This window comes from Micromesistius poutassou, assembly GCF_964030765.1.
Source record: "Micromesistius poutassou genome assembly, chromosome: 13".
NCBI lineage: Eukaryota > Metazoa > Chordata > Actinopteri > Gadiformes > Gadidae > Micromesistius > Micromesistius poutassou.
In genome coordinates, this window is record NC_140283.1 from 476,323 (window position 1) to 502,492 (window position 26,170).

Sequence of the window (26,170 nt, forward strand, 5' to 3'; positions counted from 1 at the left end):
AACAAAGTGAGCGCGAGGGCAAATGAGAGAGCGGCCAAGAAATACTGACACCACTACTCAAAGACGCTGGCGCCTGCTGGAACCAGGGAGTGTGAAATGAACCCAATCCAAAACTTAATCAGCAAATCTTCTGCCGCGATGAGACACACACGTTTTCCAGGATGCTTCAGGGTTGTTGTTTTTTTTATAGCAGCTGTCAATACTCCAATCCACAAGCCGAGACCAAATGTAATCCAGAGCGTGCCAGCTGTGTTCCTGAGTGAGGTGGCCTTGTCGCCGTAAGTCTTCGCCCACCAGCTCTGCTCCGTGTCCCTGGATCTCACAGCATCACAGAGGAAGGTGTCCTACTGTACACATCCAGAGGCAGCTGCTGCCCGGGAGAGAGAACAGAGGGGGGAGCGAGAGAGACAGAGAGAGAGAGGGGTGTGGAGTACAATTTGTCACCAGCTTCTCCTCTCACAGCTCCTCCCCCTCTGCTCTCCAGCCCTACCTACTAATGCTCGGCTGGTTTCATGCGACGCTGCCGAGGACAGAGAACCACTGTCGCTCTTTGTCTCTCTCTCTCTCGCTCCCTCGCTCCTCGCTATCACAGTATTTCCCTCCGTTGCACCTCTCACTCCGCTCTCACACTGTTGCTTTATCCACTGGCTCTCTCTCTCTCTCTCTCTCTCTCTGTATTTCATTCTTCTCTCTGCAGCTCACTCTGTCGCTTCTCAGTATCTCTCTTTCTGTTGTCCTATTACTCTCTCTCTCTCTCTCTGATCTGGTGTTCTGCTCTGTTATGTTGACACTCAGCCTCTCCCACCATAATTTCCCCAACACACACACAAACACACACACACACACACACACGCACGCACGCACGCACGCACACACGCACACACACACACACACACACACACACACACACACACGCACACACACACGCACACACGCACACACACACGCACACACACACGCACACACACACACACACACACACACACACACACGCACACACAAACAGCATCCTTCAATGTCCTTAGCTCTGCCTCTTGCATTTGCATGTCAATTCTCTGGTTCATTTCATTTCAGTGTCTCTCTGTATCTCTCTCTGTCTCTCTCTACAGCACTCTCTATCATTCTCTCCCCTTTATCACTCTCTGGGGTCCCTCTTTCTGGTCTTATTTCTTCTCTTTCTCGCTCCTTTCATCTCTGTGGGCCCTCAGGAAACATTTTTTTTGCCACAAATCATTTTATATTCCACTTTTCTTCCTTCTCTTCTAACATGAGTCAGCTTCACATCTGCGTCATGATGGAGCAGGTCTCTCGTTCTCTTACTCTCTATATCTCTCTATCTGCCTTCCTTTCTCACTCTCTATAGACTCTCTGTCTCTCTCTATATATACATCTCTCTATCTCTCTTGCTTTTGTTGACTGCGATAAATATAATCATATTAACCATTCCCACATTCCAGCTGAGATCTCTAGCTCATTCTTGTCTAGTCTGGAAATTCGTCAGAATCATCGCACAGCAGAGAGAGAAATCCACACAAGATGTGTGACATGTGTCACAAGGAATGTGAGTGAGAGGCTCTCAAAGTCAGACATCTGTCATAGCATGGCTAGAGTTGGTGTTTGCTAGTTACGAAAATCAGACTTTCTATAAAATATAAATTCTTATGGCAGAAGAACTCAAATCTGCATGGATGGGGCGCTTCACTCGCTTCATCTGTTCGGACCAATCACAGCGCTGGAGGCGGGGATCTCGAACACTTGTTTACCACAGACTCAGTCAGCCATACTAGACTGTAAACAGGGTCTAAAGGTCTCAATAAACAGCTTGAAGACTGGCCGCTGTAGAAATACACTTATTAAAAAACCTTATTAAGGCTTCATCCACGTGTGCAAATGAGTTTCCTTTGGCAGCACATCTCCTTAACGAGCCAGGATACAAGGGACGGCTCCACCTTCAGCAGCTGGTCTCTGGCCCAGCTGCCAAACCCAGACACACTAGGCCTGCTGGACCAGAGGTTCTGCTGTAACACAGTAGGCCTGCTGGATCAGAGGTTCTGCTGTAACACACTAGGCCTGCTGGATCAGAGGTTCTGCTGTAACACACTAGGCCTGCTGGATCAGAGGTTCTATAACACACTAGGCCTGCTGGATCAGAGGTTCTATAACACACTAGGCCTGCTGGATCAGAGGTTCTGCTGTAACACAGTAGGACTGCTGGACCAGAGGTTCTGCTGTAACACAGTAGGCCTGCTGGATCAGAGGTTCTATAACACAGTAGGACTGCTGGATCAGAGGTTCTGCTGTAACACACTAGGCCTGCTGGATCAGAGGTTCTGCTGTAACACAGTAGGACTGGTGGATCAGAGGTTCTGCTGTAACACAGTAGGCCTGCTGGATCAGAGGTTCTGCTGTAACACAGTAGGACTGCTGGATCAGAGGTTCTGCTGTAACACAGTAGGCCTGCTGGACCAGAGGTTCTGCTATAACACACTAGGCCTGCTGGATCAGAGGTTCTGCTGTAACACAGTAGGACTGCTGGATCAGAGGTTCTGCTGTAACACAGTAGGACTGCTGGACCAGAGGTTCTGCTGTAACACAGTAGGACTGCTGGATACCAGATTAGTTGCAAACTCATGGCAACCGATTGGTTGAGTTAATGACCAAGTTAATAACTTCACAGTCACAGTTATTGGTTATGATGCATTATATGAAACTTATTTCTAGGGGTTAGTTTACATTTGTATATACTGATAACGTATTAATTGTTTCATTGATGAATTGACAATGTTCAGCACATTCAGCACAAACCTACTAAACATGAGTTCAATATGGATGCCTTAATTGCAGTCAGAACATGAGTTAGTCATTGCTAACTGCAGGTAGCTTAAAATAACCATGAATAATTGATACACGCACAAACACAGCCTTGAAATCAACGTTGGCCTTCACTGAATGAAGTGTAATAAAACCCAGTTAATTAGAAGGGTTTTGGGGTTGCCTTGGATGTCTTTTATATTGCTTTATTCTCAGAGAAAGAGAAATCCAAGCCCAAAACCTCATGTGTGGGACTGGAGTCGTGCTGCAGGCCTGTTGAAGCAGACGGCCTCTTAAAGCAGCCCACCAGTGGCACGGCACCGTGGACACGTCATACTGGAAAATAACCGCACCTAATCCCTACGTCTGTATTCAGGTCATCCAAAAAGGGGTAGAGAATTATGAGAAATGATCATGAAGGAGCAGGGGTGAGCAGATGACACAATCCTACCGAAGAGTCATCAGCCATGAGAAAGGATGGTGTTTCCAAGGAAACAGGACTTCAGAACACAGGCAGGGCCATCACTGTCACCGTTTACAGGTGAACCCGTTCACCTGATGCCGCGCTGCAGTCATGAAGAACGGTTGTCCCTGAGCATTCAGAGCAGGGGGGCCTTTTATCATTTCGTCTGCTGAGGATGAAGCTCATTTTCATAAAGCTCACTCAGTTGTACTTTGTTTTGTCAACATGAGACCGTGACATAATAAAAGATGCAAAGAACATGCATAAACTGCTTTTTCATAAGCAAGAAATGATCATATGAGATGATTATGAATGCCATAAAGGGAGGGAGGCTGTTTTCCATTGCAGAAAGTGAAAGTCATCCATTCCCCAATGTGTTATTGCCAATGACTCGGCGCCCCCTGCTGACAGAAATGTTCAGTTTGCTTGAAGCAGGGATTCTATTCACACAGGCGCTCAACACAAGATCAGCAGCTCAGATAATGATCTACTTATAAGTGGTGATTCATTTGAATGGTTGGGCTCTGCATTCAACGCCACATGACCTTGGCCCGGAATCATTTCTTGGCTAGATATTACAATGCTAATATGATGTAATGATGGATATGGCTGAATTGCAACATGTTGGTTATGTAATACTTAAAACTAACACTCATGCTTAATGATCTATCGTGGGTAATTGATGCTGGCCCAGATGGTTTTCCATTGAGACGTCGTGGTCTTTGTCTGAGTAGTGTATATGTATTTAACACGTTGTTGGGGATTGGTTGAGTTGGTTTGAGTTGTTACCACAGACATGCCATTCTGTTTACTATTCAGTCATTCATCTCAGAGACTTTTAACCAAAGTACAGGTCATTAAGGAGCCCCAGTGAGCAGTGTTTCCTCTCTATGCATCCAGCAGTGGCGCACCGCCGCTGCTGGATTGTCAGCGCCACTGCAAAACAAAAAGAAATTTGCAAAAAAAAAATAATAATATATATATATTTTTTTCATCTATTTTTTCTAAGGCTTATGATAAATATCAAAGAAATAGCTGAAAATGAACATAAAGGATGAACTTAGTTTCTGCCAAGTTCAAGGCACATTGTCACAATGATCTGGTCTCAGCAGATACCTTGACTCTGTTGGTTGTTATGTCATATTTGGAAGATCAATCTGTAAATTTTCCCAAATAAATCTGACCAGGAGTAACCATTTATTCCAAGGGTTATTTTTCGAAATTTTCTTCCGGGGGGGCATGCCCCCCGGACCCCTCTAGGGTTGCTAGGTTACCAACTCACAGCACCACTGCTACAAAAAATCTAGGGGAAACACTGGTCAGAATTTATAGCATGTCACCTGAACGAGTCTCATGACATGCATGACCAGAGGGGTGTTGTTAACGTGTCAAGACGAGACCCTTCTAGCCAACGCTACTTGGGGTCGTTTTCAAAAGGATGCTAGCTCAGGATGTGGAGTCTAAATCCAGTCAATAATATCTACGAGTCAGTAATCACATTCACAATTTACAGCCGGTCACAATCAGTGGGATTAATAAAAGGAGCATATAGTGAGAATGGTCAGGGTGTTGACGCCAACCTATTGTGTTTCAGGGCCCACTCACAACAGGCAAAGTGTCCCTGTTCCGTACTCAAGTACGATTACCCCCCCCCCCCCACACACTGTGCCACTGGCCTGTGCTCACACTGGGCAATCTCAACTGGCCTGAGTACGGTTGCCTCTTGCCGTGTGTGCGTGTGTCGGCTCACTAGCATCTGTACCGTGGCCTGAGCACACCTCTCCTGTGTGTACTGAGGCCACGGAGTTTAAGTGTACAGGAGTACGGACGGCGTGCTCACACCAGCCAAACGATCTAGACTTTAGGGGGCGAACGTACTCAGGCATGGTACAGAGGGCCTAGTGTGAGTGCGCTATCAGTCTCCAGTGTTAATTCTGTTCGGTGGCTTTTCCATAATACTGTAAACAACGCCACAATGTAATGACAACATGAGTTGTAACTGATTTATTTGAGTGGTTTTATTTCTCCAAGGGGAAATATAAATATGCAACACAGAACAGCAGTTGGAATATGTTGTTTAAATGAAGCGTGTGTAGCCTGTCTGTCCCTCTATGCCAGGAAAACACAAAATAACATTCTTCTTATCAGAGATACTTCTGCCATGGTAAAACATTCAGCACAAGTTTTCAATGATTTTGCCCTCTGTTACAAAAGTCCTAATGTCAAACATAAAAAGCTAACAGAATGCATCATCGTGTCTGAACTAATGTATTAGATGGGCTGGTCTGATCGAGTGGAAATGCCTTGGTAATAGCCTATAATCTATGTCTGAACTTTCTTAACATCCCCTGCTGCTTTCATATTTAGTAGTAGTAGTATTTAGTACCACCAGCACAACAATGAGCTGTCCATACTAGAGGTGCTGAATCCCTAGCGGCCACCGGCACCAGGGCCTGTGGGGCTGGGAGAGGATCATGGGTTATACCGTTATCCTGGTCTAACGCAACGCAAATTCCGTTCTCATAATTAATATGAGCTAAGTACGCCTGTTTACTATCCATGGAACGAGAAAGAATACGAAAACGACAAGAATAACACCAAAAAACGTCAAAGCGATTTAATGTGGAGTTTGTACGACAATTTCGAAAAAGCAATCGCCATAACATGTAACGGAAACGGAAATCCCTCTATGAAAAGTCCCGCCCTCTTTTGTCCGCTAATCCCATGTAGTTGAAAGTACCGCCCTCTTTCTCGCCAATGACGCTCATTATGAGCATCCCGTTCCAGTCCAGATCTGAACGCCTGGGAACGAGGTTGGCCTGTGTGTATGTATCGTCCAGGGGGCTTTACATTGACTTTATAAACCATGGATACCATTAAAACACACTGCAAAGGCAATCCAAACGGAACGCGACCAGACGCCACCTTTTCCAGAGTAAAGAGTCAGCGATCCTTCAGCTGCAAATCACAGCAGACAGCCCGAAGTAAACAGGTCAACTGTTGTTAACAACAACCGAGTCATGCACGCAATGCCCCAATAACACAAAGTGTTATAGTGTGCAAACCTGGCGTTCCGTAGGCTGCACCAAGTAGCCCAGTGAAACACATTTCCTATGCATCTCAGCAGCCAGGAAATTACATCCCATCGCACCTCCCCCTCCCATACAGCACCACGGACAAGGCTTCTCCAGACCGCCGGGGAACAGCGTCCACACATCCACCCAGCTCGTACCTCTTATAGTCGGAGGAGAAGATCCCCCCGCTCGCCGGGTCATGGCCGTACTCCGGCTCCCCGACGCTAGACGAGCCTCCCTTCTCATCGCTGAACGCGGAGCTGGCCGACATGGCGCCTCGGAGCAGAGGATGGACTGGCTTAGTGCGGGAGGGGAATCGCTCTTAAAGGCGCACAGCGTTGTCTCGCCCGGATACCGCGATGCTGCGAGTGTCGTCCAAGCGGCAGATGCTCCGGTCACGTGATCTATCCATCCAGCCATTAGGGCAGCCAGACATTATTGCATTAGGGGCCCCAGTAGGCCTATAGTAACCCATTACATCCAGTAGGCCTATAGTAACCCATTACATCCAGTAGGCCTATACTATAGTAACCCATTACATCCAGTAGGCCTATAGTAACCCATTACATCCAGTAGGCCTATACTATAGTAACCCATTACATCCAGTAGGCCTATAGTAACCCATTACATCCAGTAGGCCTATAGTAACCCATTACATCCAGTAGGCCTATACTATAGTAACCCATTACATCCAGTAGGCCTATAGTAACCCATTACATCCAGTAGGCCTATACTATAGTAACCCATTACATCCAGTAGGCCTATAGTAACCCATTACATCCAGTAGGCCTATAGTAACCCATTACATCCAGTAGGCCTATACTATAGTAACCCATTACATCCAGTAGGCCTATAGTAACCCATTACATCCAGTAGGCCTATAGTAACCCATTACATCCAGTAGGCCTATACTATAGTAACCCATTACATCCAGTAGGCCTATAGTAACCCATTACATCCAGTAGACCACACTTATTTATTTAGATAATGCACAGAGCAGGCTACAGAGTAGTCCAAACGTTAGTACATTGAATCTTATCGGTAATAAGCCAAAAGTCTGAATCATTCTGAATCCATAAGCAGACCTATCGATGAACAACACATGAACATATTTAATTTGCCACAAGGTGGCACTAGAATGCAAGTTACGAGAGGCTCAGTGATCTCAATTTGTCATTCATGACTAAAACCTCTCCTTAAATAACTTCTCAAAGAGAGAAAGAGGGAGAGAAAGAGAGAGAGAGAGAGAGAGAGAGAGAGAGAGAGAGAGAGAGAGAGAGAGAGAGAGAGAGAGAGAGAATTGCTATTAAAATAGCAATTCCAACTTGTTATCGTGTGCGCTATTTGGTATATTTCGACATCCCGCCCCTATTGTACCACCAGGTGTGACGCTGATTAGCCATTCAAAGCCCTGGCAGCCCACTGCAGTACATGATGTATACATAGTGAGGAAAGGGCTCAGCAGCACTCCCCTGGACCCATATCACCAGGGTTCTGTTGGTATAGATCACTGGTTGCGAACCTATTTACGTTCTCAGCACAGCTTCCTATTCACCAGCACAGGAGGGGATGAATATGAACATTAATAATGTGCACGTTATTTGGTGTAAACATGGAGCGTGACTGGGTGGGGCATGGGTGTATGTGCATGTGTGTGTGAGATAAAGTTTGGTGCCAATCTGTGTGTGTGTGTGTGTGTGTGTGTGTGTGTGTGTGTGTGTGTGTGTGTGTGTGTGTGTGTGTGTGTGTGTGTGTGTGTGTGTGTGTGTGTGTGTGTGTGTGTGTGTGTGTGTGTGCGTGCGTGCGTGCGTGTGTGTGTGTGTGTGTTAAAGTTTGGTTGAACTCTGGCATTGTGAGTGACTGTTGTTGGGGACGGTCAGTGGCGTTGGCTGTACACCCTGGTGTCCTCTGGAATGTGAAAGATGATATCATGACGTGTGACAGCAGTCTCCTCCATGCTCTCTCTCTCTCAGCTCAGGCATGTCCACTCCAACAGGAAGCAAAGGGGAGATAGCATAGCGCATTTCCACTTCTGTAGCCATCACTGTGTTGAGGTGTGGGAAAATATTTGTGGCTTTAGTATACAGAGATATCTGTCACTGCTGAATAGTTCTTGTTGCTGTACTTTAGTGTCCAACAGTGTAGCAAACTCTTTGTAAAGACCCTGAGAACAGACAAAAGATTACAATGAGCAGAGATCTGCATAATCAACCTGATGGGTCTGCATCCTTTAAACACCATAGCAAACACCACGGGCAGAAGTACACAAACTGAGCCAAGGTTGCAACGTTTGGAAGGGGAATAGAGCCACACAAAGGAGGGATTTAAGATAAGACGCCTTGTCTTTAGAGGTGTCTTATCTTAAATGTACCTTGTCATGAGAGACAGGCATGACACCTCTTTACAGCTGGGTTTCCCATCATAAACATATTTTTAGTCTACAAAGATGTAAACGTTACATTATGAGTTTTATGTACTTTTTCATGGTCACAGGGTTTTTATACCCCCTCAAAAGGCATGTGATAAAGTAGTCCTGTTATCAGATACCGTACATGGCTGTTTCTGCTACAAGAAACAGGATGAAAAAAACACCTATATTTTTCGTCTTTACTTCCCCTGTATTTTACATTCCAGGGAGTATTTTTTATAATGTGTGTTTGTGTGTGGTTTTGTGTGTGTGTGTGTGTGTGTGTGTGTGTGTGTGTGTGTTTTGTGTATTTTTTCCACACAAACAGCCGACATGGTGTGTAGATTAAAGTAAAGACTAAAGAGTTGCGTCAACACAACCTATTGGGAATGCTGTGATAAGAAAAACCAGCACCACTTCCTTTTCTGTTCATGGGTATGGAGCCATCTGCTGACCTCACCAGTCCTAACAACAATGAGCTCTCCTCGGCCGTGGGGCAAGACGTCCTCCGGAGATCGGAACATCACAACATGCTGACAGCAACACAGCAGCCAAAATGATGGTGGTTGAACCAAGCTTGGAACAACAGCGACAGGAAGAGAACTCACAGGGCCAGAGGTCATAGGTCAGGCATGTGACTCCAGTTCATCACCAGCTTGGACCAATGGAATATGTTCAGAGGAGGTCTGTTACGGACATGTATGGTTAGATGAAACCAATTGTGACTAACCGTTATTTTAGTTTTTAGTGATGTTTGATTATGGATAGACATGTTAGGGCACATTAATAAGTTACTTGGCATTTCGTTTTCATTTTGTTCATTTTGGTATCAGTGTGCTGAAATATGCTTTAAATTGTCAGAAATATTCAGATTATAATTGTAAAGAATAAAGTCTAAAGAAAGTGTGCTGTGTGTGTGTGTGTGTGTGTGTGTGTGTGTGTGTGTGTGTGTGTGTGTGTGTGTGTGTGTGTGTGTGTGTGTGTGTGTGTGTGTGCTAGTGATAAGTATGGATGAAATGTGTGTCACATCCCCTTTTCTCTGCTCGATGTCGACGTTTAAATGTCAAACGGGAACTGAACTGGGATTTGAAAGTGTTTGTTTTTACTACTGTCCAGTGAAATATATTATTTCGGTTCTGTTTTCTTAAAGACCAAAGCAAAGTCTGACTGATGTAGTTTGACAAACAGACTGTCAGCTGGGGACGTTGCTAGACCAGATGGCCGAGATGCGTCAGTCATGCGTAAAGGTATTTCTGCTTTGTGTCTGCGCACCCACCCCGCCCATCTGTGACCCACAAACCCGGCGGAGCATTATCACACATAGTGCGGCTCATCCAACCCTGAACATTCCCCCAAAACCCAACCTATCTAAGCAGACAAGGCCCTCAAAACCTCCATCATTAAATGGCGGACTACACCTTTAATGCTTGTGTATGTGTATGTGTTTGTAGGTGGAGCATTGGGGAGGTATGGTGTGGTTTATAGGTGGAGCATTTGGGAGGTGTGGTGTGGTTTGTAGGTGGAGCATTGGAGAGGTGTGGAGGCAGGGAATACAGTTTACGGAACTAAGCAGCAGCAAGCAACACATGTAGTGAGTGCGTACCGTACAAAGCGCTCCAGCACGCACCGTCCCGGGTCGTCACCAGGTTGCGAGCGGGGAGGTGAGTTCGCTCAGATCAGAGAACCAGATGCTGGTTCAGGAGAACTTTCCGATGATTGAGGTGTCGATCCCCTCGCTGGAACGGGAGGTGGATGAGTCGGGGAAATCAACAAAGGTGAGCGCGATTTATCTCAAATTCTTCCGGCAAAATGTGTACACTGCGTAAAACCTGAACCAAATTCCCCCTGTAGGATACAGGTTCATGTCTGATCCAGAGTTTAGTCTTGTTCACTGCAGCATATGCATTTCTAGAGAACAGGCAAAAGAGCGATAATAATAATAATCATAATATTAATAAGGAGAAGAAAGTTTCCCAGTAGGTGTTCTTCTTATTTCTGAACCCTTCCTGGTCTACCCTGTCTTAGGTTTATGTGGATCATTGTTGTGCAACTCAATGTACTAGGAGCAGAGAAAGTCAACGATGTAGACTTTCTCTGCTCCTAGTGAAAATCCCATTGTTGACCTGCAGGTCTGCTTCACACATGACTGGGGAACGTGTCCCTGGTGACATCATAGAGATGACACACTTCCTAATACTGTCCCAAACTTTCTTTTAATCTTGCTATTTTATTTTGAAGCTGGCCAGTTTCTTGCAATGTTTCTTGCAGTGTTCAGTTGATTGCCAATGGCCAGAATTCAACCAGTTGTCATACGTGCAGGTGATTCCTCGCTCTCTGCATCAGAAAACGAGTGGCGTGACTAGCCCTGCCCTGGAGGCCAGTCTGGTGGCCCGGCGTCTCGGACCATAACAGTAAACAGCACAAAGTGCTGGGCTTAATCAGTTATGTTGCCATGGTGAAGTGAAATTGCAAGCCGATGTCTAACAATTTGGAACAATGTCTGAGTGATCCTGATTCAGCCTGAGTCGGGGCCAGGACAGAGGTAACGCTGTTCTCCTCCCAGCCCGAGCTACTGGGTTTGATAGACATGTCCTGTCCAGTCTAGGCATCCTGAACAAGAGATCTAACCTCTTCCTGCTCATAAATGACAACTGAGTGTACATCATTTTTGTGGCCGCCTGGAGGTCCTAATAGCTTCGGGTGCCAGAAGCTCTATGGCATTAAGCAGAAAGTCCAAAATCAGAGAGCCAGCTGCCTGTAGCCAGCCTGGGAGAGACACTCCTCTTGGTTTGGACAGACCTTTCATCAGAGTACGGTCTCAAAGGACACTGTGTTTACCCAGGGTCTGACGGCAGCTTCAAAGCCCTGAGAGAATTCAAACCACCCGTCTCTGTGTTTCTGAAGTTCACTCGTTTTAAACCCATTCTTGTTCTGGTTGTGTTGTTTCACTTGTTAGGCGCTTTAGTGTTGCTGTTTCCCAGATAAAGGGCTCTATGAACAAACAGTATATAGAGCAAGGGGATGAGGGAAGAAGGGCTGCAAACAAAATGGAGTAGACAGCCAGCAGCAGGTGTGCCTTTTAGAGAGCTTAGCCTGGGCCCAGCCGGCTCAGGTGACACTAGCTGGGGGTCCCGGTAGTGGTGGAGACCTGGGGCTTACATGCAGCGCTGTGCTGGGCCCCAGGGAGGAGGCAGAGCTGAGGCATGATCTGGTATAGGAAGGGAGGATTACTTTAATTAGAACAATATGCTTTAGCCTTTTTACAGATTCATAGTCAAATGTGCACAGATTCCACTTTGTCAATGTTCATTATTAATCATTTGGATAGCTTAATCCAATCGAATGTTAACTTCCCTCCTTCCTTCTGTCCCCCAGCTCTACCGCGTAGACGTCCTGTTCAACGGGAGGAAGCACTGTGTGCTCAGAAGACACAGCGAGTTCCAGGTCCTCCACAGAAAAGTACGCAGGTGAACTCTTCTGTCCCCTGCTGGCTTTATGACTGTCGGGTGCAGACGTAATGTTTTGGTGTATTTACGGAAATCACACGTCATTGGAGCTAGGGCTGATAACAATAATGAGATTGTAATTATTGAATATGCTCATCAGTCTGTAACAGTGTCCTCTGTCTCATCTGTTGCTCCTGTATTGTTTGATGGTCTCCAGCTCAGGAAGATAGTGCAGATCCCCGACTTCCCAAGCAAGAGAAATCCTCACCTGAGAACCAAACCCGTGGAACAGAGAAGGCAGGAGCTAGAAGACTACATCCAGGTCAGTATAGGACTCTGAGCTGCTCAGACCCCCACCCCACCAGAGTGTCTGTACCTCAAGCCCACTGAAAGAGGATAACTATACTCACCACCTGGGGGAGCTGTTGTCTTGAGGAAAGAACTCTTGCTGAAGGAATACAATCAGAGCAGTTCTTAATTTATTTAGTCTCTTTAAAGTAATAAACATCAGTTCCAGTCAGTTATTATTAAATATCCAGTGTTAAACAAGACCTCTTTTGAACTGTGAACCGCCACAAACCATAATCCAAAACATACTGTTACATACATCACATACTGTTAATACAGGCCAAGTATTGGAGTTCATGACCCTGTCCACATGTTGTGCCTCCAGGACATTCTGTATCAGTATGCAGATGTGCCACAGGAGCTCCTGGACTTCCTCCTCTTGAGACACTTCCACACGGGGAACAAAGTCAACAGTATGGAGTGAGTCTTCATGTCTCCATGCGGGGCCTTGTTCTATCTCTATCTCCTCTCGCTGGGTTTAGACCTTTACTCTGAGGAGAGGAGAGCCAGTATAATAATAATAATGGCGATAGCACCCCAGGCACTTCCACTGGGCAGAACACCAGCCAACATGTTTAGTCATGGGATATTAAACATCTTTCATTTTTATTTATTTATCTGTCTCTCAAATATGATGAGTTCACCTGTAGCGCTTCGAGGCCTCTACTCTGAGGTCACTTTATCGTAAACGGTGACACATGAATCTTCTAAAGCTCATCAGACAGGTTTAGTATTTATCACTTTTGATGTTTGCATATGTTTACTATGTTTTACTTTACTATGTTTTCAACCAAACGTCTAAATGTTTCCATACAAATGCTTGAAGTGTAAAAACTACAAATCAGACCGTAGCTTAATATCTAAGACTTTAGATTAATATGTAAAGTCTGACAGCAGACAAGCTCCAGTCTGGGTGACCAGGGAGATTCACTTGTTCTTCTTCGGATATGTTGTGATTGATTATGTTTCAGGAGGCGATAGACAGAGAGGAATTGGCGAACACAAACTAGGCCAGAAGTAGTAAACTATAAAGAGGGTCTGTAAAGGTTTAAAATAAGCTCTGTTTAGGCTGGCCGCTAGAATCATCACCGTGTGAACCTTTCTAACATGTTGTTTCATTGGACAGATCCCTGGATGATTTGGACCACCAGGCTTTCAGGTCAGACCTTTTGATTGCTGTTTTTTGTACAATTCTTCCTATTTATTTGTGCGAAGCAATTCTTCAAAGTGACTAGAGAGCTGCTTTGGGTTCTACACGACTCTTGTCTGTCTGTCAAACATTTATACAAATACCAATACTATACTAGAGGTTAATAATAATGATTGGAATAACTAATGAATGAATAACTAACTAACTCAGAACATGTATGCACATTCACCTTCCAGCTACCGGCTGCCTCATCAGCGCGTCCTCGGGTTCAGCGAAGACCCTTACATCACCAGCTGCCTCTCTGCAGGTACTGGGAACCATGGGGATTCAGTCTTCCTATTTCAGAGGGTTTTTAACAACTACATCATGTTATATGTTTGTTTCAAGCTATTTTAATTCCATTATCTTGCGTATTCCTATTCACTTGTTTTATTTGATCATGTTTAATTTATTCCTATAGTCTGTTCCCCACACATATACCGCTTCACCCCAAAACCACTATCAATAGGATACTCTGCGTTCATACGCACATAAAGCATAACGTTTTATGGGAAAGTGCTCAAGTTGACATATTGTGGGATCATGACACCTTAAGGACTCGTATAATAAACGTTGATGAAATGCATTCTGAAAGCAGCATCCACTGCACTCCACATCTGGCTTTCTGCTACCTCTCCAGATGTTCTCCTCAGTCTCCATTATGCCTGCTGCTCCAGTTGTACAATCAGAAGCTTAAAGGTCCCATGGCATGAAAATTTCACCTTATGAGGTTTTCTAACATTATATGAGGTCCCCTAGGCTGCCTATGGTCCCCCAGTAGCTAGAAATGGTGTAAAACGAGCAGTAGGTATCCTGCTCCACCGTTGAAAAAATGAAAGCTTAAACGTGCCGATTTGGAATTTTCCCTGTATGTCGTCATATGGGGAAATGTTACCTCCCCTTTCTCTGCTTTGCCCGCTCAGAGAATTTGGCCCGACAATGAGCTGTGTGTGTGTGTGTGTGTGTGTGTGTGTGTGTGTGTGTGTGTGTGTGTGTGTGTGTGTGTGTGTGTGTGTGTGTGTGTGTGTGTGTGTGTGTGTGTGTGTGTGTGTGTGTGTGTGTGTGTGTGTGTGTAAGTAAAGCTTACATTTGGTGAAAAGACCATGGCCGAGATAACCCCCACAGTGGTTACCGCCGATATATTACTCGTAGACTACTGTTAGATTTAAACAGCAAAGACAGAGCCATGTTAGAAGTCAACAAAAATATAACTTATTGCAGCAATTTCAAATTCCAAAAATACATGCGCAGCCGATCAAACGCCACATCACAAGGCAACCCTATCACAACCTTAAGCCCAGAGGAATGCTCTGAACACTCTTTGGGTCTGAGTTTTCGCTCTGAGGTTCATTCAGAAGTAAAGCTACCCGAGTCCTCCGAGATCACGTCACAATGGATGCCCATTTCGCTGTCATTACATTGATAGACTAAAATGAACTTGTAGCCCTAAGAGGCGAACTTAACACCCATTCTAACATTTGCATTACGATACATTATTTGCATTATGCTTACAATTATAAACACCTGATAAATTCTCGCTCCATTGCAATGTTCAACCGTCACAAGCAGTTCTAATAACGATTCATCTGTTCTCTGTGAATACAGCAAAGCAGTGCAAAGAGGCCCCTGAGGGCATTCATACTTGTTGTTATGAAGTCTAGTCTCACAATCAGTTTTTCCGGTTTTATGTCATAGCCTACGAACTTCTGAGCGGCGTTTCCTGAACTCTCTTATTTCGGAAGAAGGAAAGGTTTACGTTAAGACACGTAAGAGCTTCCGAACCTCTGATCGTTTTGAAGACGGCATTAGACTGTTATGTATACATGTTTTACGTCTGCTAAGCTAGCCAAGTCTGAACCAGGGGGAGTATTCGTGCCCACGAGAACGTAGAACAGCTCCTTTGCGCTCAAACTTTACTTCTGTAAGAGTGTGACGTCAGACTGTGCGGTTGGCGGTGCAGAAGTCGCGACTCCCGGCTACCCGCAATGTTTAGAACTTCTTTCTTCTTTCTTTTGAAAGACGCCGCAATTATAAGAGGTATTTTTAACATACAGGCATGAAACCATATTCTAGTAGTACCCCCAAATGCAATTATTAACCCTAAAAAAGCATGATATGGGATCTTTAACAAACGTGATGGGCTGAGAACATGAAGGGTTGATCCTCGTCAAGAGTTGACTTGGTCTTGAAAGACTCTGAAGCAGCTGCTCTTCTGATCAGCCTGTCACAGGGCTCTACCTCACGGTGAACATCTCTACCTGTGCTTGATGTTGAGGACTCAAGCCAAACCACCATTCCTAGTAAAGGAATCGGAACTGGGCCCAAACTACTGCAATGAAGCCTGATCCTCAAGCTAGGACAGAGCGTTTGGAACGCAGCCCAATGGTCTTCTCTTCTGCACAGGCCTCCCGGACATGGTGGTGGACGGCGTCCTGGAAGGCTTCTACCCCCGGGACGTCCGGGTCAGCTTCACGGCCTGTACCAAGGACGCTGCGGGGGGCGTCTCCTAGAGACCTTCTGGTCCACAGACGCTCTCTGAAGAACAGTCCTGATGAAGCATGGGAGGAGGAGCCACTGCTGAAGACCTTCTGTTGTAGCTGGTCTAAAGAAGAACGCGCCCTTACCTTGTGTGATGCATTTCTTTATTAGGTTTTTATATTATTAAAACATGTATTTACAGCTTTAGTTACTTTTCAGCTTTATTGTGTTTGTATTCTCTGTTTACCTTTATTAAACAATTTCTTAGTCAGTGTGGTTGCTTTGAAAATTGGCTTTTTAAATATATATTATTATATATTAGTATTATATAAAACCTCAATAATCATGGAAAGTACTACATATCCATCTATGTAATATATATATATATATATAAATATAAATATATTATTATATATATGTTAAGTCATATATCTAGATAAATATATATATCTATATCTATATATATATCTATAGATATATATCCGGTCCCCTGCCGGGAGCACATATATATTTTCATGTTGCGACCTGAGAACATTCCACCACAGAACACTCTGATCAGGACAGTGCGTCCTAGTTTCTCTGGCTCCATGTATTTGTATTGATCAAATACCCCTCCGGGTTCACCGTTTAATGTCATACATATTTGATTGAGTAAACTTAGTGAATGGCACTAAATAACCTGGTCCTGTTGAGTAACAGAAGATTGATAAGATCACAACTGACAGGGTTGGGTATTTATGTCCTGGACCTGGCGCATGCGCTCTAAGCAGTGGGCGGAAGTCGGCGCACAACTCGTCCCTGACTCCCTGCTGCTCCGGATCTGTTCCTCTGCTCCTCCTTCACTCCTCCTGACACGGAGCTGCTCTGAACCTCCAGCCGGCGGTGCTCTTCCTGCAGAACGTGTCCGGGATATATGTCCGCCTTGTGATTGACAGGAAGGACTCCTGGACACCGGTGCGTCTCCTAGTCCTCCTGCCCGGCCCCTGATCATAGGCCCGCACGCGTAAGTAGATGAAGTACTTCAACCCATTTACCTATGGCATCGTATTGTTTTGCACGGTTGACCACATCCACTGAAAGTGAATGAAGGCTGGGTAGTCGGCGTTGGATTCCGGGTCTATGGCGACATAGTGTCCAGTAGCCTGTACAGCTCTGACGTCATTGTCTGGCAACCAATGAGCATCCCACGACGCAAACTTAAAGTGTGTAGATGAGAGTCCCTGATCCTCACTGTAGCATATTAATCCCGTTATGAGCGGAGCTGAGAAGGGTTCATTCGTAGCCATTTTATGTTAAGGATCAGTTGTTAAGACTTGAATGATTTGCAATTGATAAGACTGGTTTGTTGTGCATATTCAGCAATACTATTGCAGGATATGTCCATCAATATCGTATATCATGCATGCATACATCATTCCCTATAGCCGCCAAATGTCAGAAAACCTTGCCTATTAATGCCTACAATTGGTTAATCATCTTAATCAAAACCCTCCAGGATAGTTGGTTCTCCATTCATTTCTTTCTAATTCCATTGAATCTCAGTGTGACTGGTTCATACGCCTCTAGCTCTGAACTGATGCTCTTTGATTCTGTGTCTCCGTACTGTCCCCTCTGGGCTAACTCCACTCGGTCAGGGCTCATTAAACCTCTGCTCTCCCTACCAGGTGAGGCGTGCCCTCCGCTCCGACCAGCCACTCTAAGGCCCTCCCCCTGTCCTGACCTAAGGCCACTCTAAGGCCCTCCCCCTGTCCTCTAAGGCCACTCTAAGGCCCTCCCCCTGTCCTCTAAGGCCCTCCCCCTGTCCTCTAAGGCCCTCCCCCTGTCCTCTAAGGCCCTCCCCCTGTCCTCTAAGGCCCTCCCCCTGTCCTCTAAGGCCACACTAAGGCCCTCCCCCTGTCCTCTAAGGCCACTCTAAGGCCCTCCCCCTGTCCTCTAAGGCCACACTAAGGCCCTCCCCCTGTCCTCTAAGGCCACTCTAAGGCCCTCCCCCTGTCCTCTAAGGCCACTCTAAGGCCCTCCCCCTGTCCTCTAAGGCCCTCCCCCTGTCCTCTAAGGCCACACTAAGGCCCTCCCCCTGTCCTCTAAGGCCCTCCCCCTGTCCTCTAAGGCCACTCTAAGGCCCTCCCCCTGTCCTCTAAGGCCACACTAAGGCCCTCCCCCTGTCCTCTAAGGCCCTCCCCCTGTCCTCTAAGGCCACTCTAAGGCCCTCCCCCTGTCCTCTAAGGCCCTCCCCCTGTCCTCTAAGGCCACACTAAGGCCCTCCCCCTGTCCTCTAAGGCCACACTAAGGCCCTCCCCCTGTCCTCTAAGGCCCTCCCCCTGTCCTCTAAGGCCACACTAAGGCCCTCCCCCTGTCCTCTAAGGCCCTCCCCCTGTCCTCTAAGGCCACACTAAGGCCCTCCCCCTGTCCTCTAAGGCCACACTAAGGCCCTCCCCCTGTCCTCTAAGGCCACACTAAGGCCCTCCCCCTGTCCTCTAAGGCCACACTAAGGCCCTCCCCCTGTCCTCTAAGGCCACACTAAGGCCCTCCCCCTGTCCTCTAAGGCCACACTAAGGCCCTCCCCCTGTCCTTTCAGGTTGTGTGTGATAATTGTGCCGGAGCGTCATGTGGGGTAAAGCCTTGCTGGTGGCCCTGCTGGCGCTGGGCGTGGGCGTCCTCTACCAGACGCAGCCCGACCTGCCCGCTCAGGTCCTGCGCTACGTCACGGAGGGAGGCGGCCGCGGGCCGAGCGCGGAGCAGGCCATCGCCTCCGCCTGGGAGTCGCTGATCACCCTGCCCTCCAGACAGTGGCGGAAGGTGGCTGTAGGGTGAGCCCACTGCACTCTGCAACGCATGGCCGGGACACACAACTGAGACGATGAGGTAGACGGGGCGCTACAGTGTGTAGGGCCGGGACACACAACTGAGACGATGAGGTAGACGGGGCGCTACAGTGTGTAGGGCCGGGACACACAACTGAGACGATGAGGTAGACGGGGCGCTACAGTGTGTAGGGCCGGGACACACAACTGAGACGATGAGGTAGACGGGGCGCTACAGTGTGTAGGGCCGGGACACACAACTGAGACGATGAGGTAGACGGGGCGCTACAGTGTGTAGGGCCGGGACACACAACTGAGACGATGAGGTAGACGGGGCGCTACAGTGTGTAGGGCCGGGACACACAACTGAGACGATGAGGTAGACGGGGCGCTACAGTGTGTAGGGCCGGGACACACAACTGAGATGTCAGGCGTTAAATGACCATCGCTTCAGTGGGATATTCCTTAATTAGTTGACATTGTGACAGGATGTTTTAAACTTCATATATGTCCCTACTGACAGCACACAGTGATCAAATATAGAAGGAGTAACTCCATCCCCCTCTATATATAACTGACCATATGACAATATTATGTTGCATCTTACAGTTAATATGCAATAGAAAATCTAAACCAAAACATGTAAACATAAGATGAGTGTGACAGAAGCTAGAGGCTGACCCTCCTGGCCCCGCTCTGCCTCCTGCAGTGTGGCACACCAACCTTTTACTTTGATCAGCCAATCAGATTGAGTGTATTTAGTGCAGATAATCTGAGCTCAGCAGCGAGTGTTAAACACTCTGACAGCCTGTAGCGTCTGCCCCGTTCCACCACCTCGTCCAAGGGTTTGAAAAAAGGTGGCAACTGATGATTGGTCCAAGCACAAGCACCGCCTACAGGATGGCAGGGGATTGGATGAAACGCAGGACTGAACTTTCATGAACTTTCAGACTGTTAAAAATAATACAAGTAATAAATCCTTTAACCAAACGAATGTGTTTAAAATGGCAAAAACAAAAATATGTAAAATATATTTGTTGTAGTTTCACTATGGTAATACAGCACTTTTAAATAATTCTGAAGGCATTTTCACTGATGACATGCATTTCCTATTTCGGCATTTGAGAGACTTGAAACCATGTGCTATTTTGAGGAAGTAGAGTTGACCATTCCCATACGTTATTCATGCGTGTGTATATTGGGCTCACATTTAATCTGATACACTTTCACTACAAACGCACTGATAATGGCCGACTAATGGCGTTTTGGTACAGTTCACTGGACTAAAATGTATCTTGGTGACTATTAGTTAGAATGTGGTGTCACTAATGTTTCTGTCGTAATATACCACTGCCGTCCAGATGTCCTGCAGTAACAGTTTGTAGTTGACTCTGATTGGCTGCTTGCTCCTCACTGGACCCTTCATGACTCCATCACATCCTCTGGTCCCAGGGTGAACGCCTGCGTGGACGTGGTGGTCTCCGGGGTGGGCCTCCTCCAGGCCTCGGCGCTGGACCCCGGGCCCGGCCTGGACCATGAGGTGCTCCACTCCAGAGAGGACCTGAAGGAGGCCTTCGTCCACTACATGGAGCGGGGGGCGGCGGCAGAGCGCTTCTTCAGCGACCAGGAGGCGTTCCAGAGGATCGCCCGCGCCGCTGCAGAGTACCCCGGGGCTAAGGTGACACGCACACACGCACACACACACACACATACACACACACGCACACGCACACGCACACACACACACACATACACATACACACACACACACACACACATACACATACACGTACACACACATACACATACACGTACATAAGCACACACACAGAGACAGAAATACATATGAGGCGTGACCGGCGGTCCAGTCGGTTTCCATTTCGGTCGTCAAAAGAGGATCTCTGCCTGAGTTAGCATTTCCTTACGGTGTCTGCTGGCCTTTCACAACTGCTGAATTACATGAACACAATTAAACAGACACACACCCATTGAGCACAGCGTCACACCCTAGTAAAGCAGATAAATGATGAATGCATCATCACAGAACTACAGTTTGAAGTAATAAATGTAAGTAGTTATATTTATATTATAGTACTTCCACTCTAGTAATTCATTAACCTGCGGGATCATTGATTTAAGCTCAGCGAGAATCGTAACTCAATCTTATCCTTGGTCTGGTGTCTCTCCAGCTGTATGTGGGTGGAAACGCGGCCCTCATTGGTCAGAAGCTCGCCAGCTACCCTGATGTCACGGTACTTCCTGTTTTCTCTCATTCCTTTAATTCTTTGTTTGAAAGTTATTTAGTTATTTATTTGTAAGTTATTTACTGCAATGCTCATAAGTCATTTTACTCATAAATTATCTAATTTGTAGCATATTCAAGAGAGGTACAGATATTTTGTCCGTACAATGCGTCGGTACATTTATTACATTTTGATGCAAACCTAATAATCAACAATAAATCTAAAACAGTCCCAGCTGTCCTTGGACGCGGCCTTTCCCTGTTGTGCTCCTTGAGGTCTAACTATTAGTTACCACAGATCTGGAGGTCTACCTGTATTACCTGTACGCCTCACCCTACTTGCTCCTGACGAGCTGGCTGTCGCCCTGCGTGGTTGACTCCGCCATCGGTGGGAATGTGTGCATGAATGGGTGAATGTCAGTCAACACTGTAAAGCGCTTTGGATAAAAGCGCTATATAAATGAGGACCATTTACCATATGTATTAAGACTGACTGTGTGTGGGGGTCTTCCTGTGTTGACTGACTGTGTGTGGGGGTCTTCCTGTGTTGACTGACTGTGTGTGGGGGTCTTCCTGTGCTGACTGACTGTGTGTGGGGGTCTTCCTGTGCTGACTGACTGTGTGTGGGGGTCTTCCTGTGCTGTCTGGCTCAGGTGTTACTGTGTGGCCCGGTGGGCCCCAAGCTCCATGAGATGCTGGACGAGCAGATCGTCGTCCCCCCAGAGTCGCTGCAGGAGAGCGACGAGTACCACCTCATCTTGGAGTACCAAGAAGGTGAGGAACAAACCCACGACCGCCCACTCTCTCTCAGACTAATCTTCTAGACCAGTGGTTCTCAACTGGCAGCCCGTGGGCCAAATGCGGTCCTTTGCAGTGGCCCACAACAATAACATTTTTAATTTGACACGTGCAGTGACCCACACTGAATTTGAAAATTGTTCACCGTGTTGGACCAGAGCAATGTCTAGCCAGATAAACTGCCTCTTGGTCATCCACCGGGGCTGATGTACACCTCTCTGGTCCCCAGGTGAACAGTGGGGTTCCACCAGAGCTCCTCAGGCCAACCGCTTCATCTTCTCCCACGATGTGTCCAACGGAGAGATGAGCTCGCTGGAGACGTTTGTGGCCAGCCTGGAGGACTTCCAGCCCGACCTGGTGGTGCTGTCAGGCCTCCACATGATGGAGGGCATGGGCCGGCTGGTCTGGGAGGACAGGCTCAAAGAGGTGTGTGTGTGTGTGTGTGTGTGTGTGTGTGTGTGTGTGTGTGTGTGTGTGTGTGTGTGTGTGTGTGTGTGTGTGTGTGTGTGTGTGTGTGTGTGTGTGTGTGTGTGTGTGTGTGTGTGTGAATACAGACATTTGAACATTTCATCCTATGGTCAAACTGGCCCGGGTTCAACACACATCCCACATAGGAATCAAATGGTGCCAAACACTTTAGAGTCCAAGTGGAGCTGTTTAGTGCATTAATGACTCTAACTGCATTGTCATGTTTGCAGGCTGTGGCGGCAATATCTGAGATCCGCAAAGATGTTCCTGTCCACCTGGAGTTGGCCAGCATGACCGACATGGACTACATGAACAGCATCATGCAAGAGGTACATGTGACACACTCAGCGGAAGCCTGCCCCGCTTTGAGATCACTTCTGTTGTGTAACATTTGAACACCTGTTTGGACGGGGCGGAGAGGAGTTGGTAAATAGGCGTGTTTTAAAGGAGAACTCCGGCGATTTTTAACCTCATTATTGTTTTCCTGAGGGTCACCCCATGTTGAGGGAAGTAAAAAAATAGACGAAAATTTATTCGACCAAGCCAGAGATCTGCACTGGCTACCGGCGCTACGGAATGGCTATAACGCTAACCTATGGGGGCAAGCTCTTTATCCGCTTTTGGTGCTTCTAAACACATTCAGAAAACCATTCCAAGACCTATGTTACACAAGTTGGTTCCTTACAAGACACCACCGTGCTCGTTTAACTCAAATAGTGTGGCGAAACATTATCAACTTTGTGTTTTTGCATGTAAACACTCACCGCAGATTACCTCGTTACCGACATATCCAGAAAGCCCTTACTAGTCGATAGCAGAACAGATGTGCTCCCAGCCACTAGCCAGTGGTTGTGCATCTGCACGCATAACAATAATGGGGTTAAAAGTTCTCCTTTGAGAAGCAGTTGTCTTGGTGACGGGTTCACCCGTGGTTGTGGTTATGCTTGGCCCCGTTAGCAGGTGATGCCCATCGTCAGCTCCATGGGGCTCAACGAGCAGGAGCTGCTGTTCCTGTCCCAGGCCGGAGAGGGGCCCCACGCCGAGCTAGCCTCCTGGAAGGGGGTGCCGGACGTGGGCCGCGTCAGCGACATCCTCCTGTGGATCCTGCAGGAGCACGGCCGCAGCGAGCCGTCCGCAGAGGCCGAGCTCACCCGCATCCACTTCCACACGCTGGCCTACCACATCCTGGTCACGGTGGACGGCTACTGGGGCAACCAGGCGGCGGCGGTGATGGCGGGGGCGCGGGTGGCCAGCACCCAGGCGTGCGGCGTCCAGACGGTCGACGTGGGGGCGGTGGAGCTCAAGGCTCCCGTGGAGTTCCACAGCTCACATGGGGACGCCCGGATCAGGTTGACCCTGGACCCGACGGACCCCGTCACGGTGTGGGGCCGCGGCAACGTGACCTTTCACCTCTCGCCGGTGCTGGTGTGCAAGCAGCCGCTGAGGACAGTGGGGCTGGGAGACGCCATCTCGGCCGAGGGGCTGGTGTACTCGGAGCTGAAGCCCCAGCAGATGTTCTGAGGACCCTCCCTGTCCTCTCCTAGTCTAGACCACTCCCCGTCCTCCTCCGTGGTTCCATGTGTACAGTAAGCTGTCGGTTCTTCGGTTGTAGCCATGGTTCAGGTTCTATACAGACCTGTATTGCCAAGGTTCTCAGTAAGTGGTGACCCTTTAGTTAGTAGAACGTGTGGGTGACTTAAAATCCTGCCTCTCAACACCTTCAGCCTTCCTTCCATAAGCGTTCTCTCTTCCATGCTCTTCACTCCCCCTCCAACAGCGAGCATGGAGCAGAACGCGTCTCAACTCCGTCTGAACAGGATGGCAAGGAGCTATGCAGCGTCTGCGACGATTCAAAGCCATCTCCGAAGAGTCTGGTTGGCTCAAGTGGCATGGCGTACCTTTTTAAACATGCAGTCAGTGCCTTTAGAGGAAGGGTTTAGAGTTTTGTCAACAGTGCGAAGAGCTAAACCTCTCACAAATCAAAAGTGTGTTTTATGAAACACTGGATATTATATCAACTGGATATTACAATGTGTCACTCGTTGTTGTAAGGTTCAAGGATACTTCCTGGTCTCATGTCTATACTTGTTTCAGTACACTAAATGAATAGAGAACATTCTGGTCCCTTGTCCTGCCTAAGATCCTCTCTCATAAGAAAACTGGACCATTAGGAATCAGGACATGATTCCACACTCACATACTGTATGCATCATTGACGTTGTTTTAGACCGTTATAGTTTGGTCACATGCCATTATACTCAAATGTTGCTTGCTCTATAAAGATGTTCATTAGCCAGTCAATCAAAGCATCAAAATACATTTGTTCTGAAGTGAGAGACTCGCTCTGTGTGGATTCATTCTGATTAAAAGGTTGTTTTTAAGGGAGAGGGGCAGCACGGCCTAGAGTACATCTGATGCCAGCAAAGCAAACTAAAGGTTCAATGTTTTAACTGTGATTCACATCCTACTCCACCTGTATTTGGCTTTTCATATAGCCCTGACAAATAAAACATATGGATAACACAGTGGCATGTAGTGATGGCAGCAATCTTGGAATATATGCAAGAAATGGCTATGAATATATAATTAGCTTTTTCTGGATCTATTTGACGTAAGTCAGATACTTCCAACGTCAAACGTTTCTCACGAACAGAATGTATTGTATACCTCAAATGGCCATCGATGGCATGCAATAAGAGTCTTAATGCCGTGGGGAGAGGAGCCTTGTGTCCAGCAGAGTGGGTCTCTGGAAGGCCCTGCTCTGTGTGGGGAGGCATCGGTACTGAGGCCTCACTGACAACAGCCCTGTTTTAGCAAGTACAATCTATTTTAAGTTTACAGTCTGTTTATCTTGTGTCTTAACTTGTATTGACTTTCAGGGCAAGTTGCCTTGTGATTTGTGATGAAAATAATGTAAATAATAAAACTGGTGTCTTTATTGTGGCGTCTTATTTTATTTCAATTTGAAATGCTTGAAGAGATTGTGAGCAGCATTGCTGCAGCAACGATGAGCTGCAAATACAAATACATTGTTAAGAAGTATATTAAAGCTAGGCCATTTATGGTCCTATTTGTAAAATTCCCGCCTCCGAGGCTCCAGTTCCCTCTTTCAAATGTCTATGGGAAATAACATGGGGTTTTGAATGAGCGTACATAATCTCTGTAGGTGGCGAAGAAGTAAAAGCTGCTTCACGTTTGAACTACACACTTTTTCCATCTAGTTTCGACTGGGTTTTTGGATTGTCAGTGCCGTTAAAGTAGTAAACGATTATTAAAGCTACTTTAACGCCACCGAAAATCTAAAGACCCAGTCGAAACTAGATGGGAAAAGTGTGTAGTTTTACTTCTTCGCCACTAGTGCAGTAGATTAATGGCATATTTCAAGAGAATCGTTCAAATTGGTATACAAGCATGAAATTTGGCACAGATACTCTAAGGGCCACTTTTTGGGAAAAAGGCTTTGGCCACCCAAACATTCAACATGGCGGCCATTTTTTCAAGATGGCCGCTGTTTCTGTCAAATGCTCATTATGTCAATCGTTCAAACAGTGATGTAGGATTAGTATTTTCACATTACATTAGGATGTAGTATTTTCACATAACATTTTGTGAAAATACTCTCTTAAGAATGTTTTTTTGGAAAAC

At 46.7% G+C, this 26,170-nt stretch overlaps 3 protein-coding genes across 6 annotated transcripts in view; 2 read left to right on the plus strand and 1 right to left on the minus strand.

Annotated features, from left to right (window-relative positions):
- ap3b2 (adaptor related protein complex 3 subunit beta 2) overlaps positions 1-6,619 on the minus strand; it is a gene marked incomplete at both ends in the record, with an annotated part of 52,739 nt that extends 46,120 nt beyond the window's left edge. For all 3 annotated transcript variants that reach the window (XM_084477700.1, XM_084477702.1, XM_084477701.1), the window contains one exon: positions 6,507-6,619. In XM_084477700.1, the coding sequence (XP_084333826.1) occupies positions 6,507-6,619 (113 nt within the window). The remainder of the gene's footprint in view (positions 1-6,506) is intronic.
- A 3,611-nt stretch (positions 6,620-10,230) lies between these two features.
- snx22 (sorting nexin 22) lies at positions 10,231-16,481 on the plus strand. Its single transcript, XM_084477952.1, has 7 exons — positions 10,231-10,530; positions 12,131-12,214; positions 12,419-12,523; positions 12,875-12,969; positions 13,676-13,708; positions 13,936-14,006; positions 16,142-16,481. Exons 1-7 carry the CDS (start codon positions 10,444-10,446, stop codon positions 16,246-16,248), a joined length of 582 nt encoding a protein of 193 aa, XP_084334078.1. The 5' UTR covers positions 10,231-10,443; the 3' UTR covers positions 16,249-16,481.
- A 560-nt stretch (positions 16,482-17,041) lies between these two features.
- adpgk (ADP-dependent glucokinase) lies at positions 17,042-25,463 on the plus strand. Of its 2 annotated transcripts, none has more exons than XM_084477007.1 (8): positions 17,042-17,219; positions 18,792-19,023; positions 20,470-20,695; positions 21,207-21,269; positions 21,913-22,033; positions 22,287-22,483; positions 22,756-22,854; positions 23,483-25,463. In XM_084477007.1, exons 2-8 carry the CDS (start codon positions 18,821-18,823, stop codon positions 24,044-24,046), a joined length of 1,473 nt encoding a protein of 490 aa, XP_084333133.1. In that variant the 5' UTR covers positions 17,042-17,219; positions 18,792-18,820; the 3' UTR covers positions 24,047-25,463. The 2 variants fall into 2 exon arrangements, with proteins under 2 accessions (XP_084333133.1, XP_084333134.1); XM_084477008.1 differs by having other exon boundaries at positions 23,486-25,463.
- Positions 25,464-26,170: the final 707 nt, after the last annotated feature.

What these genes read in the sequence shown, in the direction of transcription:
- snx22 (XM_084477952.1), top strand. Translation starts at nt 10,444, where the DNA reads ATGCTGGTTCAGGAGAACTTTCCGATGATTGAGGTGTCGATCCCCTCG. An exon ending in AGTCGGGGAAATCAACAAAG is followed by an intron (nt 10,531 to 12,130) that starts GTGAGCGCGATT and finishes TCTGTCCCCCAG; the next exon opens with CTCTACCGCGTAGACGTCCT. An exon ending in AGCTAGAAGACTACATCCAG is followed by an intron (nt 12,524 to 12,874) that starts GTCAGTATAGGA and finishes TTGTGCCTCCAG; the next exon opens with GACATTCTGTATCAGTATGC.
- adpgk (XM_084477007.1), top strand. Translation starts at nt 18,821, where the DNA reads ATGTGGGGTAAAGCCTTGCTGGTGGCCCTGCTGGCGCTGGGCGTGGGC. An exon ending in CCAGCTACCCTGATGTCACG is followed by an intron (nt 21,270 to 21,912) that starts GTACTTCCTGTT and finishes TGTCTGGCTCAG; the next exon opens with GTGTTACTGTGTGGCCCGGT. An exon ending in GGGAGGACAGGCTCAAAGAG is followed by an intron (nt 22,484 to 22,755) that starts GTGTGTGTGTGT and finishes TCATGTTTGCAG; the next exon opens with GCTGTGGCGGCAATATCTGA.